The sequence below is a fragment of the Lepisma saccharinum genome, chromosome 5, assembly GCF_977018435.1.
Source record: "Lepisma saccharinum chromosome 5, izLepSacc3.1, whole genome shotgun sequence".
Lineage (NCBI taxonomy): Eukaryota > Metazoa > Arthropoda > Insecta > Zygentoma > Lepismatidae > Lepisma > Lepisma saccharinum.
The window spans coordinates 80,455,448-80,471,792 of NC_139233.1; the positions used below are offsets into that span (position 1 = coordinate 80,455,448).

Below are 16,345 nucleotides of genomic sequence, written 5' to 3' on the forward strand. Positions count from 1 at the left end.
TGAAACTCTAACTCTGAATCTTCAATGACAAGACTAAAAGTTAAAATTTCAATATGCTTTATCAGTGAGGCAGCTAAAACATTAATCATCTATTGCAATGCTGTGAGATAAGACACGAAAGGGCCAACCTGATGGTGTAGTGGTCGTGTTGTTGCCTTGTAATCAAGGGTCCTGAGTTCGATACCTGGTGAAGGCACATAGCGGTTCGGATCCCACTTTAAACTGTAGGTCCAGACCCGATTAGCCTTTCTGTGCATAAAGTGGAATTAAAACACCAACTCAAACCAAAGATAAGACAGGGACATTTTTACAACATTGCTAGTTTCGTTATGTTGGTCAACTTCAAGAGAAGGGTGGGAACAGTAATATGTTTACTGGCATTTTTTATGAAAAAAAATAGGATTCATAATGTTTTCTTTTCTTTTATACCGTCATCATTATTTATTCAATATGCCTTTACTCTCACTAAAATGGTAAATGCTACACACTACCTACAAATATTGAAAATGGAAACAAATGAACCATTTATAAAAAAAATTAAATGAAAATTTCACACTGCAGTTTGTCTTAAGGTTAATTCAAGTGTATCATATTAAATGTACATTAATGTGCCACTAATGGTCTTTACTATTAGTTAACTTTTTATAAAAAATCATGTAAAACTACCCTTGTAAAAACAACAAGTAGGAATTGTGTGTGTGAGGGCTTTGAGTATTCACAAGTAAGTTATAGTACATAAAACAAGTCCTACCAAAACCTCGCCTATTATGTTATATGAATCATAGGTAGATATCTGAAGAAAGTGAGATTAAAACAAGCATGGTTTTACTTACAAAATTAATATTTTTAACCCATAAAGTAACATGTACGTTCATCTTTTTTTATAACTACACTTCGAATAAGTTTTACTAGAACATGCAACCTACAGTAAACAAGCTAAAAATTACAATTTTCAAAGATAACATAAATTACTTTCTAATATACAATTTTCATTACAAAGATTAAAAAAGGTTAATCATCATCTGATACAACGTTTTTTCTTCCTCAGGATAAAGTCGCAATAGAAACTATGACGTTACTTCCACGAATAATCTCATTAGTATTAATAATACTGTCACGACATACAGATGAAATTTTTATGAATAGGTATAACAACATATGTACAGGAGAATATTGCTCCTTTTATGTAACAATTACACACCTTGGAAGAAAAATATAACCATCTTGCAATAATCTACAAAACTGCAAAGATTTTACAGAGAGCATGGAAAAAAATAACAATTAATCCATTTTGGTCACTATTGAGCTAATCATTTACGTTTCCTATTTCATGAGCAAGAAGCTAATATCACCTACATACACACACGTAACACAGCAACGGACACAGTTTCCTAAATATAGGTTTCGATACACACATCCAAACACATATACAACGAAGACACCACGTTTCGGATACAAGTACTACAAGAGGTTTTAGATGGCCACGCTCCACTCCACTCAATTGGAACACCATATTTAGAGATAGAGTAAGATCCAGGGTCCGAAGGAACTCAATTTCACAAGGTGGAGAATGGCACATCAAATAAATAAAATATGGAAAACTGTCATCATGCTACCTTCTTCTCTCACCCTTCTGTGTCTTCCGTTTCTCTTTCTTTTCCTGCTGCATCTGCTTTTGTTTTTCTCTGAAAATGAAACGCCAAATGTAAGCATTTGTTGTATGAACTGTTTTATAAATAAACTCGTACAAGATTTACAAAATTTAAAATGAGAATTATAGTTTGTGTAAGTGCATCTTTTTTGTACTGCTGATGGTACAGTCAACTGTACAAAGTGATTGTTAAGGCCAGCCGTACACATTGGTTCCAACACGACATAACGCAAAGAGCCATTCTTGTTGCAAACCGTCTCAAGGAAGGTTTTACCATAGTCCCTTATGGGAGGCTGCACACGAGACGAAACATTTGACTGGAGTCACCTTGTGACAGGTTGCAACAAAACAACTTAGGCCCATGAAAACTGGTCTCTCGTGGAGCAGCTTGCGACAAAATGATTTGTGCATGCATCCAATCCATTTGCTTTAGGCAGAGACATCTAATCATAATGGAAAAGGTGGCAACTTGAAGCCAGGAATTAAGTGTAGTAATTGTATCTTACATTAAATGGTTAATATCGTATTTTGAAACCAATTATTCACTAGAAATATATTCAATTCACAGCATATAAACTGATAGATCAATTCTACATACACATTGATACATTGATTCTGCTGTAAACTGGTATACTTATAATGAATGCATCATTACCTGCTTCCCAAATTATAAAAGACAGACCTAGACATATTGCGTACATGGACGAAATCTACAATCAGATTTTAGCCAACAAATTGACTCATCTTACTGCATCGTGTCATGTCATGTTCATCCCGTCAGATCCAGTGTGCAGCTCGCCTAAGTATCTGAAACTATGCATACACGGCGATAATATTATCAAATTGTTCTTAAAAAAAAAAATAGGCTCAGTGTCAGTCTGTAGTACTTGTGTGACAGTCTACTTGTAATATGAAAAAGTGAGGATGTTGCCATCATTAAATGAATAGGCTTTTAAAGCTGATCAAATGTTTCATCCACACAAGCAACATTTTTATTCAGATAATGATAATTTTATTTCTTGTTGTGTAGTTCGAACAGCACAGAAATATAGATTTCTGGTATACACTAGGTTTTGCATGAGGAAGATTTCACACAAAAGTAATAAGCAACACATGTTGAATGTCACTTGAGAATTTTGCCAACTGAATGTAGCCTCCTGTGTCATGATGCTACAGTGTGAAACATTGCTGTTGATTGGTTTGTTCCAAAGTGACATCAGTACAAAATATACGAAAAACTTTTTGCTGTTGAAATCACAGTTGGTAACTAACTATATTGTGGACAGAGAAGGAGACCTTGAAATAGGAATGCAAGTGCGACTTCCGATTGTGCAATGTCACAGCTGAGTAATGAAAAGTGACGGTCTTCTTCCTGTCCATATTTGGGTCCGTATGGTTTGGATGTCATAATAAATATTGGGTCATAAATTAAAGCGAGTGTCCTTACCTATATATCCCCGTAATGCCAATTAGGCAGTTCAACATGGTGGTAGATGCAGGTTTTTACTCTTTCTCATAACGCCTAATGCAGAACGAGTCCCTCGTGCACATCGAGCAAGAACTAAATGACTTTCTAAATTTGATAGAAGATTTAGCAGAGAAGGTCGCTTAACACATCTGCAAGCATGGAGACAACGAGAGATTCAACAAGCAATCGCTTCAATTCATTATTCAGAAAATTTAGAAAATCCTAACCCCACCACAGACATGGCTGAAAATATTAGGCGCATCCAGAAAGTAAGTTTCCCTGGGGTCATGCACAAAAAGGAAACATTATTTCATTCAATGATTTATTGCCACAGATACAGCACTTATCCAGTTACTTGTCAACGTAATTCCCACCGGAATTCAGGCACTTGTCATAGCGTGGGACCAACTTCAGTATACCTGCATCATAGAAGTCTGCCACCTGGGCGCCGAACCACTCTGTGACAGCCGTCTGAACCTCTTCGTCTCTGTGAAAATGTTGACCAGACAGGAACTTTTTCAGGTGCAAGAACAGGTGGTAATCACTGGGAGCGAGATCCGGGCTGTACGATGGACGATCGAACACCTCCCAACCGAACTTGTCCAGAAGGCCTGCAGTGCACCTAGCCATATGCGGCTTTGCATTGTCGTGCAGCAAGAACACCCCGGCACTGAGTTTACCACGTCACTCATTCTGAATGGCTTGTCACAATGTCCCCAGTGTTTCACAGGAACGGTTAGTGTTCACAGTCTCACCTCTGGGCAGAAACTTGATGAGCAGAATGCCTTGTCTGTCCCAGAACACCGTACACATCACTTTTCGCGCCGACAGTCTGTTTGAAATTCGTCTTGCATGGAGATCAATTGTGATGCCAATGCATGGACTGCTGCTTGCTTTTTAGGGTGCTTCATGCAACTCACGTTTCATCCCCCGTGATGATCCGGTTGAGAAAATCGTCATCATCATGGTAACGCTGCAGAAATGTCAGCACCGTACCCATGCATTTTCCTTTGTGTTCGGGAGTCGGTTGTTTCGGCATCCACCGGGCACACAATTTCCGGAACAAGAGGTGTTTGGTAACATTGTCATGCAACAACTACCGAGAAATCTGCGGGCAATGGCTGCCGAGTTCCGTGATCGTGACGCGACGATTCTCCAATATGCGCTGCTGCACCTGTTCCACAAGCTCGTCCATAATGGCCGATGCCCGCCCACTGCACTCGTCATCATGCACATTTTGCCGGCCTTCAGTAAATGTCCTGCACCAACGACGCACCATCTGCTTGCTCATGACATCTGGCCCATAAACCTGGCACAGCTGACGATGAATTTCGATTGGCTGTATGTTTTGTGCGTTCAAGAACTTGATTACTGAACGAACCTCGCACGTGACGGGAGATGGAATAAGAGCCACCATGTTTCATCATTGCCATGACACTACTGAGGACTTTCAGGAGGCATCTTCTATGACATTCACTAACCAGGGCATGTGCCTCTCATGCATGCGCAAAACTGGTTTCAATATGCATGGCCTGCCACCTGTGGGCAAGTGGGAAACTTATTTTCTGAATGCACCTAATATCTCACCTTTTATAAGGTCTCCAACTTTCTCTGGAAGAAACCCTGAACAGATCGATTATTTCTTTCTCCAATTTGAAAATATTGGAGATGCCCACAATTGGACTGATGCTAAAAAGAAAGCCATGTTGAAATTAGCACTAACGGAAGTAGCTCTCGATTGGATCACGACACAGAAATCGCAACCGGGGTACGCAGAAAAGACGTATGCAGAGATTAAGAATAGCATGTATACGACATTTCACGATAACAATCAGTGTCTCCTCATAGAAGATGTGATTCGAAAAGAAGTACAGAAAATAGACGGATCTCCACAACCATATCTCATTCGGAAGGAATGATACGTCGATTTCTCCCAGAGTTACCACTATCTCATGTGATATATTATATTGTGCAAGGGTTTCAAACCAAATATCTCGAAGTAGTGCGGACAGAAAAATCGATTCAGTTCAGGAGTTGGCTTCACTTTTGAACAGCATCGATCGAAAGGAACTATTAGTGGAAACTAGAAGAAGATGGCGACAAAGTCCAGATCCACAGGTGAACCTGCAAGGACGTACTTCGAGCGGTACGACAACCTTGGGTGAGCAAAGTGTACTATTATCAGCTGTTCCCACTGACATTCAATGGCACTTGTAGCATTCTGATGTAAACAAACTAGCACTGTAAATTCAAAACATGGTAAAGACGCCTTCACACACTTCAATAGAGCAAGAAGGTGCTACTTGTCAGAATGGAACTGCATCTGGATTCCAACAACCATTACACAGCGATCTGCAAAGAGCTTTTTCCTCAATGAGTATAAACTCGTACACAAACACACGGGATAATAACTTATCATCCAGCAGCGCAGCTCATCATTGTTCCCAAAACATGCCTCATAATTTTGAATCTGAGCTCCAAGCCATCCACAATAGATTGAATAACATTGAAAGAAACTGCGTACAACCCACTCGAAATTACTCGTGTAATTTCGTAGGCCAGCAGAACAATTTGGGCCGATTCAATAATGCAGGCAGGGGAAGAAATATTCCAAGCAGAGGAAGGAGCAACAAATTTCTGGAACAACAGACCTCAGGATGCCTCAGCGAGATGCAGTCACTGCAACTACCCATATCACACAGAAGAATACTGTACCATGCCTGTTTTAATAGCCAAAATTTAAACTAAATGTCACTGTGAGTGAGAGGAACCACCTTCCAGTGAAGCATTGTCATCATAAGGTTTCAATAATTAGACATGAGAAACTTATTTATGTTAATTTAACTACGTATCAATAAGTTAACATTGCGAGCTATATTAGATTGTGGTGCTACTGTGAGCCTGTGTCCTTCACACCTATTAAATCTACCATAAAGGGCATAAGTGGTAATAAAATAGCAACTAATGAAATAACTTTTATCAGGTTTAAAATGGCAGCACGTAAATATGTACATCCATTTTGTGTAGTAGAAATGCAAGACATTGTTCCTGTCCTAGGATTAGATTTCTTGTCAACTCAAGATTGCGATATCATTCTCAGTAGAAATTTCATAACTTTAAAACGTTTAGGAAAAGTTCCAAAATTCGATTTTTCGAAAACTGAAAGTATTCCACGTTGAATTTCCCTCTGTGCCATACCTAGATCAAATTGTTTTCCTTATTAGTTCAATCTTCAATTCAAATTTCACTCCAACATTTACCACACACTTCAACATTTATATCTGTAACCAACACCGACCTGCGGCCCCGTGACCCTCTCACTGGTTCATCGATGTTACACCTGGCAAGATAACCCGGAAGGGCAAAAGGGAGTTTATAGGATTAGATGCGAATGTGGGAAGGAATACGTGGGACACAAGGGACGGAGCATGCACACGAGGTGGGGTGAACATGACAAGTATATAAAGGAGGGGATACCCAAAACTGGACTTTCAGAGCACATATTAGTTAACGGGCATAAGATCGCAACAAGGGAAGTTATCAGAAAAGTGAACAACAAATTGGATAGGAATGTTTATGAAACAGCCTATATATGCACGGATAATTGGAATAAACTTAATAGAGACGACGGGAATTTGGAAGATGGATGGATTGCATTTTTCAAAAAATGGGATAAAGCTGTGAATAATGATGGCAAGTTGGGTTTCCATGTTACGTCCAAGGTCAGGAAGGCCGCTGAGGTGGAAATCGAGTTCACCTTGGACTGGTGACGCACAGGTTTCATGAGGGGGGAAACCAAGGAGGGGAAGTTTGCTTCCTTCTCCATGTTGAGTATAAGCTGCACATTCGCTTCTCCCAAGCACTGGCCGGGTAGCTCCTAACAGCCGTTTTGGACGTTTCTTTTATGAGGTTTTAGATTGTGATATGCACGGTTTTAGATTTGTGTGTAGACAGAATGACTGTTTTTATAGCTACAATGCGGGTTCTTCAGTAAGTGTTTTTTTAACATAACCTTTAACCTGTATCCTCAAATAACACTTTCTTAACGTGACAGCATGTTTGGTGCCTAAGAATAGGCAATAACCTGAAGAAGGAGGCAGTCTAAACCTCTGAAATGTTGTTTTGATCGACAAATCGTACTCACACACGTAAGTTATTAATCTTTGATCTTTTTAAAGTTCTTCATTATTTAGCTGTGAGTAATACGCACATCACAATATGTTACCAAGATCCTTGTGCTGTTGTACAAATGGAATAACCTGGTTGTATAATTTGTAGGATGGTGCTGTACTCTTGGATTTTAAGGTAAAACTCATGACAACAGATTTTTCCGGATTTAATTTGAGACTCCAGTCTTGACACCAGTGTTCAATGTGTTTCAGATTGTCTTGGATATAACATGTCTCTTGAGCTGAGGTAATGTTTCGAAAAAGTTGGTAGTCATCAGCATACAATAATAATGAACATTCCGAAGAAATATATTTGTGAATGTCATCCATGAAGAGAGAGAGACAAAGGGGCCCCAGAGAACTTCCTTGGGGCACACCGGAAACTACAGGAAGCCACGATGAAGAGCAACCAGATATGATTACCTTTTGCTTTCTATTGTGCAAGTAAGAGGAAAGTAGTTTAAGAAGAGGTCCATGAGTTTTGAATCTATTTGATAATTTGTGAATGAGTTGTGTATGAGAGATAGAGTCAAAGGCTTTCAAAACGTCTAAGTAAACGACATCCATGTCTTGCTTAGCATTCAGGCAATTAACCGCTTTGGTAAGCAAGCAAGCAAGGTTTGCGTCACAGGAAGCTTGAAGGAGAAAACGTGTTGAGTGGGAGACAGGAACAGAGTAACATGTGCAAGGACACGATTAGAAAGGATTTTTTCGGCTAGTAGTGCAAGTGCAAAATGCAGGAATTAAGGATATCGGGCAATAAGAAGAAACATCGAGTTTTGTTTCAGTGTTTGAGGATAGGAACTATATTTGCTTGCTCCATGCGCAAGGAAACACAGGAAACACACCTTCGGAAAAGCATTTATTAAAGATTATGCTTATTGGTTTACATAAAAAATGGGCTAAATGTGATCAGCATCACATTTCTTACCCCTCCAAGTGTTGCCCCCAGGTACACATTGATTTGAGGCTGAGCCTCAGAGCCACTTTATTCAGGGACAAGGCCTGAAAAATTCCGACCTTAGATTACGAACCTGGAGCTCCCGCATGGCAGTCAGATGGCCTACTGACTAGACCACTGCGACTTTTCCATTACTTCAAAGTTTTGCAAAAAATGTTGATTTCATCGTTGCCCTCAAAGCAAAGCTTATGGATTAATTCCTGATGTGTAGTACAAACAGTATGGTGCATCAAGTGTTCAGAGGACATTAAGGTGCACAAATTGCATTGGTCTTGAGGGAATATGTATGTGCACATTTGGGCAATTTCCAGTTGAATAATCAACCCCTGGAAGTATTTGTCTGAAACATGGAAATGAAAAATGGAAAATTGTTACGTACCCAATAGGACCAAGTAATGTAAATAGTTTGCTAAAGAGGAATAGATATGGCAGCACCAGGCGTGCAAGATTAAGAATTAGCATAATATTGGTGAATAACTTTTATATAAGAAAAAGCAACAAATTGGAAAGATGAAAAACAATAGAATATATTATAAGAAGACAAAGAATAAATATAAAAGAAATAAATTAATGTATATACTTGATAAATCAAACTAGTGATCATATGAAAATTGATCAGAAAACTAAAGTCAAAGCACTGCTACAAATTTGTGTCTTTGAACAGATCTTGAATCTGTCTGATTTGATTTCTTTCCAATAGTGGAAATTTTGTTTACCCCAGTGGCGGCGCATTCCAGTCGATGCCCCACAGCTCTTTTGGTTGCGTGTTTCAGCCGTGGCACGCGTCAGTCGTTTGGCACCAAGTACACCCTAGGTTGGACATATTTAGTGTTGGCGCATTCCAATCGCAGCCACAGGGGAGGAAATTAGTATAGTTCCCAAAGCCTAAGGAAAAAAGCTGTAAGAAGGATAAAGTAATCCTCACATTGTAGAAAAAGTGGAAATAGAAGGAAATTAAGAAGAAAGTCCATATCCAAACCATCTACGACGAAGGAAGTCCAGATCCCAATATTCCATTAAGAAGGAAGTCCAGATCCAGATCGTCTATTACGAAGGAAGTCCAGATCCAGATCGTCCACTAAGAAGGAAGTCCAAATCCAGATCGTCCATTAAGAAGGAAGTCCAGATCCAGACTACATTAAGAAGTAAGTCCAGGTCCAGATCGTCCATTAAGAAGGAAGCCCATATAGAAGAATATTTAAATCGAGAAAAGAAATAATAAAAAAACCTGTTGAGACGAAAATTAACTGTGAATGAAAATTACAGACGAATGTAGCTTATCATGTAAATATTCTGATTCCATGTATCCTGTGTTCGAATAATATATACGTTTAAACGTCTCCATTGGAAGGCATCCTGTCTGGTTTCGTTGTCTACAAAGAACCCTACCCTGTAGATATTCTAGCTGAGGTTTAAAATTAAGATTTATGTAAATTTGCACAAATGGAGGTAGCACAATACACAATTCTTGCCACGAGAATGGAACACATGTGAGACAAAAAGCAGGTAGTGTTTTGAACCCTCACCTTCTGGCATTGCTACATAGGGCCCAACGAAGTTCAAATTTCATTAAATAAATAAAAAGAAAATATATGTACATACAGCCTTCTACTTCTTCTACTTGATAAATAAAAATGTGTTTGGTCAACCATAGGCTTGTAGCCTAATATGTACTGAAAAAAAGCAGCTAAAGTTTGTAACTTTAGCATTCGTAGTTACTGAAATATACTGAAAACATGCTCATTGATGGGGCCATATCTAGGAAAATCAGCATTGGTGTTAAGGGTTAAGGTAAAGCTATTCTCTGTGCATTGCAACATGGCATGAACACAAATAAGGGCAAGGATCACTCATGGTCCTACTGGAAATGATATGATTACCATCACACTCTGGTTGCATTTACACCCCACTGATTTGAGGCTAGGGCAGCTCCAGAGCAACTTATATAAGGTTATTGTTGGAAAATTTTTCACCTAGGAAATGAACTTGGTCTCCAAATAGATAGCCTACAAACTAGGCCATGGCAGTAATTATTATTGTAATTGTATTAATTATTAATAAATATATTTTTTTAAAAAATAAATAGCATACATGTAGAAAAGTAAAGGAATTTGACTTGAGAGGAGAGAAATTCTGCTACAGGAGATCACCATCATTTCTTGCATCTGATAAATTTGAACACTTATCATCACAAAAATTTCATATACACTAATCCCTACTTTTTATTAAAAATGAAAGAATAGTAGAAAATATATCACCTGTCCTCTCTGTCTTTCTCTTTTTTCTTCTGGCTGTCCTGTTTTGCCCTCTCTCTCTTCTCCTTCTCAGCCCTAGCAACATCATCAAAGTTTGTGTTCTTCACTAGCCCATTCTCTTTCCCTTCACCAACTGTTACCAAGCCATCCTCATCCTCATGATCAGACATCTGAAAAAAAAAAGGACCATACTTACCAATCAAAAGAACCACAAATTGATACTCAAAGGAGAAATTTGAAAAAAAAAAAAAGTTTTATGAAAGCAGAAAACAAAATGGTATCAGAACTAAATTAATCAAATGTATTGGTATAAATTCACCAGAAAACTCAGGAATCTAAGTTATACTTGTATTTACAATCCACCTGGACATTCAAAATGAAACATATATATGAAAATATGAGGTAAAATTCAATTTTTTTTTAAATGTTTGGAAGAAAATCATAGAATACAAAGATGTAATTTTATAAAATGTATTAATCAGGGTGTCTACAGTTTTGCACAAACAAAATTCCCTGACTTTTTTCAGGTTTTACAGATCAAGTCATTAGCACAATTCATGTACACATGTGTGTAAGAAAGTCAATATACCTATTTCAACTAAACAGTATTCTTTTAGAATCGTCACTTCATATGTTAAAGGTATTAATGGGAAAGGAAACTGAACGGAAATTGACTGTTGGATAGGAGTATGAGGGGTGGGCTTTTATGTATTGACTAATGCTTAGAATATCTTTTTTATAAAAAAACTAGCAATTATAGCATAAATTATTAAGGCTGAGCCAATACCAGTGGTATCAAAGGTTCATTAACCTTTTCCAACTTACCTTTGGCTTTGAAAAAAAATATATATATATTTGTGCATTTGTTAAATAAATATGGACTCAAGTTTCTGTGAACAGCAAGAAGTACGTGACACAAAGATCCATACGCAGATTAGACTCACAGTGAAGTCTACAAATCAAGCATAACGTGAAATTATCCCCATATGAGTTCACTGCTTCTGTTTAGTTCTCTTCAAAGTCTACCAGGCTTTGTTCGTACAGATGCGGTCTCGTGTAACAATAACCCCAATGAGGTCCTGGTAGCCAACGAGACACCTGTGATTGAGCAGGAACTTTTTGGTAAAGGATTCATTGATATATCCTGTCACTTTCTTTGGTGTTTGTGGACATCTCTCTTTTGAGACTTCCCGCAGTGAAAAGGGTCATCGTCCATGAAAGTGGTGGACGTGTCTCAGACATAGTACGTTCCTGGAAATTCAAATACCTGGGCTAATCCTCTTTTCCTTTCAAACTTTAGACTCTTGTTTGTCCCGACCTGCATAACTAGGTTTCAGCAGGCATGTTTCCTCACAGCGAATGCCACAAGGGAATAATTTTCTTTGAACGAAAGTCATGACAGTTACTTACTGGAAAGTGTAGTTGATGGGTTTGGATTTCCTTCCACACCAAGGGATAGAACGATGCATTTAATATTTTTTTAGAAATCACTTGACGAAAGTATTAGTACAGGGTGGAGCATTTTCGACTGTCTATTTTATAATGAAGACAGATGATTTGCTGATTACATTTACTTTTATTTTTAGTTTCTAGAACAAACATTGCACCTTTGAATTACATAAAAAGTATACATGAACAATGTGCACACAATCATTTCTTGAAAATAACATCTTTCAAATGACGTCCCTGGCAGGCAACACATTGTGCAAGATGGTCGTGAAAGCTACGCATGACACGTGCAATAACATCTGGATTAATGCGTGCAATCTCTTCTCTGATTCGTGCCTTCAGATCATCAGTTGTCTCCGGTCTGGTTGCAAAACCTGTTGTGTGTTATTTGTAATGTCTGAACATGACGCCTTGCCGAACGCCGAGGACTGCGAACAACAGCAACGCGCACACGTTCAATGTTCTCTGGTGTTCTGACTGTTCTTTTTCTCCCATGCGGTTTATTTTGAACACTTCCAACTTTACGCCATTGTTTCCACCATTCATTGATTGTTTTCCTGTTAGGAACTCGTCCACGGCATTGTTGATCACCATACTCCCTGCGGAATGGACGCTGCATCGCTACAATTGACTTCGTCAACACGAACTGGTCCACACAAAATATACGTTGCTGTAGAGGCCAACGCTCCATTGCTACTGAAATCCAAGGTCACAGTGTACACGGGGCAGGAGGAAACCGCCCTCCCAATGCATTTGTTTTGCAGTGTTGCCAACCTCAAACTGTGTAGTTGAAAATGCTCCACCCTGTATATCGAAAGTAAAGTCATGTCAGAATATCACTGTACTGAAGTCAATCGCCTGATACAGAAGCAAGAGACTGGCAAGTTTTCATTCTCTCCTTACTAATTTTAATACTCTTTGTTAAAGGACAAAAATAGATGAGGTAGGTTTTACATTACAGCTGTACGTGCTGTCCGGGGCTGGTATTCTTGTGTTCATGGATGATTTAATGTTTGTGATCCCTTTGTTTTAGAGGTTGAAGGGGCATGAAAGTGGTAGAAAAAGGAGGTGACAAAATAATTCTGTTTTGCAGATATGTGGACGATTGTTTTGGCATATGGAAGGGAACAAAGAGGCAGCTCAACATATTTGCCAAAGAAATACAAGATGAAGAAAGAGGGATATTGTTGGAACTCGAAACAGAAGAAGACAACAAGATAAGCTACCTATATATATTGATGAAAAGTGCATCAGAAGAAGTGTGCAGCAGGGGTATTCTGCCACAAAAGAAGTGATGTGAGTGAGGTGACAAAAATAAATTTTATAAAGAATATGGAGGACAGAATCAAGAAAATATGTACGAAAAATGTGAAAAAGAAGGCAAAATAAATAGCCTATGGAAACAGCTGGAAAAGAATGGCTACGAGAAGGAGGATAGACTGGACATAAACAGAAGAAGGAAGAAAAGTGGCAGGGGAGAAGAGAAAGAAAAAGAGAGGAGGTTTGGAATAAGGAGTATGGGGAAGACCACAGAAAAGATATGCAAAGTGCTTCTTAGGAAAGCGGGCATTAAAACTTACAGGAAGGGAGGGAAAAGCATCTTAAGAATAGCGAAGAATGCAAACAAGAAAATGGAAAACAGAGAAGAGGAAGAGGAAGGGATTATCTACTAAGTGAAATGTAAAGAATGTCAGTGTGTGTGTGTGTGTGTACATAGGAGAAACGAAAAAGAGGCTGAAAGACAGGTTGAAACAACATAACGATGATGTACGACTTAAGAGAGATAGAAATGCGATATTTAAACGTACGAGAGAAACAGGACATGACAGAGTGGGATGAAGCTAAGCAGATAGGAAGGGAGAAGAGAATACTATTGAGAAAATGGAAGGAGGGCAAGGAAATAGAGAAGAAAAGTGAAGAAGACACAGTGAACTGGAATGGGGGACTGAATATAAACAAAGAATGGAAGAAGGTGTTAGAAAGAGTGGAAAGGACAAAAGAGAAAGAGGAGAGAAGAAGGAAGAAGAATGAAGAAAGAAAGGAAAAAGAGCATGAGATAAAGAGTCCAACCACCTTCCAGATGAAAGGAAATGTTTAGCTAAATCACCTGTCACGTGAAAGTACAGTTGACAAGGGAAGGCCACCTGCTGGAATGTTCCAGGAAAACAACTTTCTAATAGTCTTGTGCATGGAGGGGAGTAATTGTTGTATATATATATATATATCGTCCTGTTTTGTACCTTGTTTCATTTGTACATGGTACAGAGTCTGAAGACTACCTTGCTAGAAGGTTGAAACATTAAGTTTAGTTTATGTTTTATAATAAAATAAATTTCTGCCTTGGTCAGTATAAAGGTAAAAAGGTAAAGTGCTCCCCAGTGCATAGCACCATGCCATGAAGGCGTATAGGGGGTGTGAGAGTAACGCCCCACACTTTCTTGTTCCGGTCGAGAGTGGGGGTGATGTGATCAGCATCACGCCCCTGACTGCCTTTACCCCCCAGGGTTTCCAACAGGTACCCATGTTATTCGATGCTGGGTGGGCGCCGGGGCCACTTCCATCGTTAGAAAAGTTCCCGGATTGAACCGGCCGGGGATCGAACCCAGGACCTTTAGCATGGTAGTCAGATGCGTTACTGACTGAGCCACCGTGGCCACATATTGAGTTTTTCTAAACGTCTGCTGTACAGTGCCGTTGATGGGCAAGCATTCAAAGGTAATACGTATGACATGCATGTGCGTCAAAGGCACACAGCTACAACCCCACATGACGCACATATGCGTCTCTTGCGGACCCTCCCCAAAATACATCCTTGGTGTTGACAAAGCAGCATGAGGATGAGGACAATAGGGGAGCTGCTACTTTAAAAGAAGAAGTAGCATGCTCAATTCACGAAAGCCACAAAACAGTGTCAATGGGACTCAATGTGCTGACCACAGAACACCCAATCAATAGCTGCTTGGCATGTCCTGGCCTTCAGGAGAAGTTCGAGGAGTGAAGGGTTTGTGTGCTACATTGACAATGAATGGTGGTAGGGCTTTGGATACGTGGTTGGTTGGTGGGTTACGGTAATCAATTCTTCATAACACTGGAAGCTGGTTAAGATTCGGTTACTTTACTGCACAATATGGAGATATGATGTTCAGACAGATTTCCACGACTGTGGCAATTTCTTTCCTCAGCAGAACACTGCAAGGAAGATATTTAACGTCAATGGAGTAGCAAGTGGTGGCGTAACAGGCTAGCTCTTTCCTCCCTGGGCCGTTTGGTTGAAGCCGAACAACAGGTGGTTGGGGATCAAGCCGTCCAGGGTTCGATGCCCAGCCGTACCTGCACGGTGCACATAAACAAATAAAAAATTCAATTGAAATGATGGAAAAGGAGGGGGTTGCATATGAAATTATAGGGAATCTTGATTGCTGAACTGCTGTAATTATGTGATTATGTATCTACACTAAGATTCACTACATATGTCTTCCTATTGTGAGTGTGTTAAGTTCACCACTTAGTTTTGATTTCGGTCACTTACTCCGATGTACTGGTACTGTCCACTGATGAAGTCCATTGTCGGCCATGAGGGAACCTGGATGTCCCAAATGTCTGTGGTGTCATTTACTGTGGTATAGAACTCGGATCGACGATCATCTTCTCACACTGGCCCCGTCACACAGTCTGCTGCAAACTCGGGTGTCAAATGCACTGCCCTTGTACGATGTGGAGACATACTTCCTTCCACCTAAGTTCTGGACACTGCATACTTTTATATGTAAAAGTTGCATGTTTGTTTCGTATTAAAACTATCCACTTCATCATAACTCAAATTTTAACTGCTATAGTCTGAGCACTGACTTTTGACACAGACTGTTCAGTGCAACCTTTTAACATGGACTCTTCCTTACCACGTTTTAACACAGACTTGTCACTGCAAATTCTCAATAACAGACTTTCCGGTACAACTTCTTGGCACAGACTGCATTCACTAAACCACCAAAATTCACAGTTCGGTTTGGTTTTTGTACATGTTCAGTTTCTATTGGCTGGCGTGGAGGAGGGGGTTGGTTGTAGGGAAGAATTGAAAATCTTGGACGTTGGAAAGACAAAGGGGTTTCTGGGAGAAAAAGTGAACAAATATAGCCATCCCCTTTTGTGGGCTCTCGAAAGAGGGCAAGACAAATGACCTTTGCTGCAACTGATGGGGACTTGGAGACGTGTTGAATGTTGGATAATAATAATTGTAGAAGAAAATAATATATATATATATATATATATATATATATATATTGATAATAATGTGCCCGTAAGGGAATATGGGTACAAAGTCACTGTAAGTTTCTGAATTTAGTGCATGTTGCCTTAATTTTCCAGTTGTATAATGAACTTTGGAGGCAAATA

General features: G+C 39.3%; 1 protein-coding gene across 1 annotated transcript in view; it reads right to left on the reverse strand.

Moving 5' to 3' along the window:
- Window positions 1-421: 421 nt before the first annotated feature.
- Window positions 422-16,345, reverse strand: part of LOC145988414 (coiled-coil domain-containing protein 43) — a 30,482-nt gene continuing 14,558 nt past the window's right edge. The window contains exons 3-4 of the mRNA XM_083123296.1: window positions 10,508-10,674; window positions 422-1,685 (exon numbers count right to left, since the gene is read on the reverse strand). Of these exons, the coding sequence (XP_082979422.1) occupies window positions 1,613-1,685; window positions 10,508-10,674 (240 nt within the window). The 3' untranslated portion in view covers window positions 422-1,612. The remainder of the gene's footprint in view (window positions 1,686-10,507; window positions 10,675-16,345) is intronic.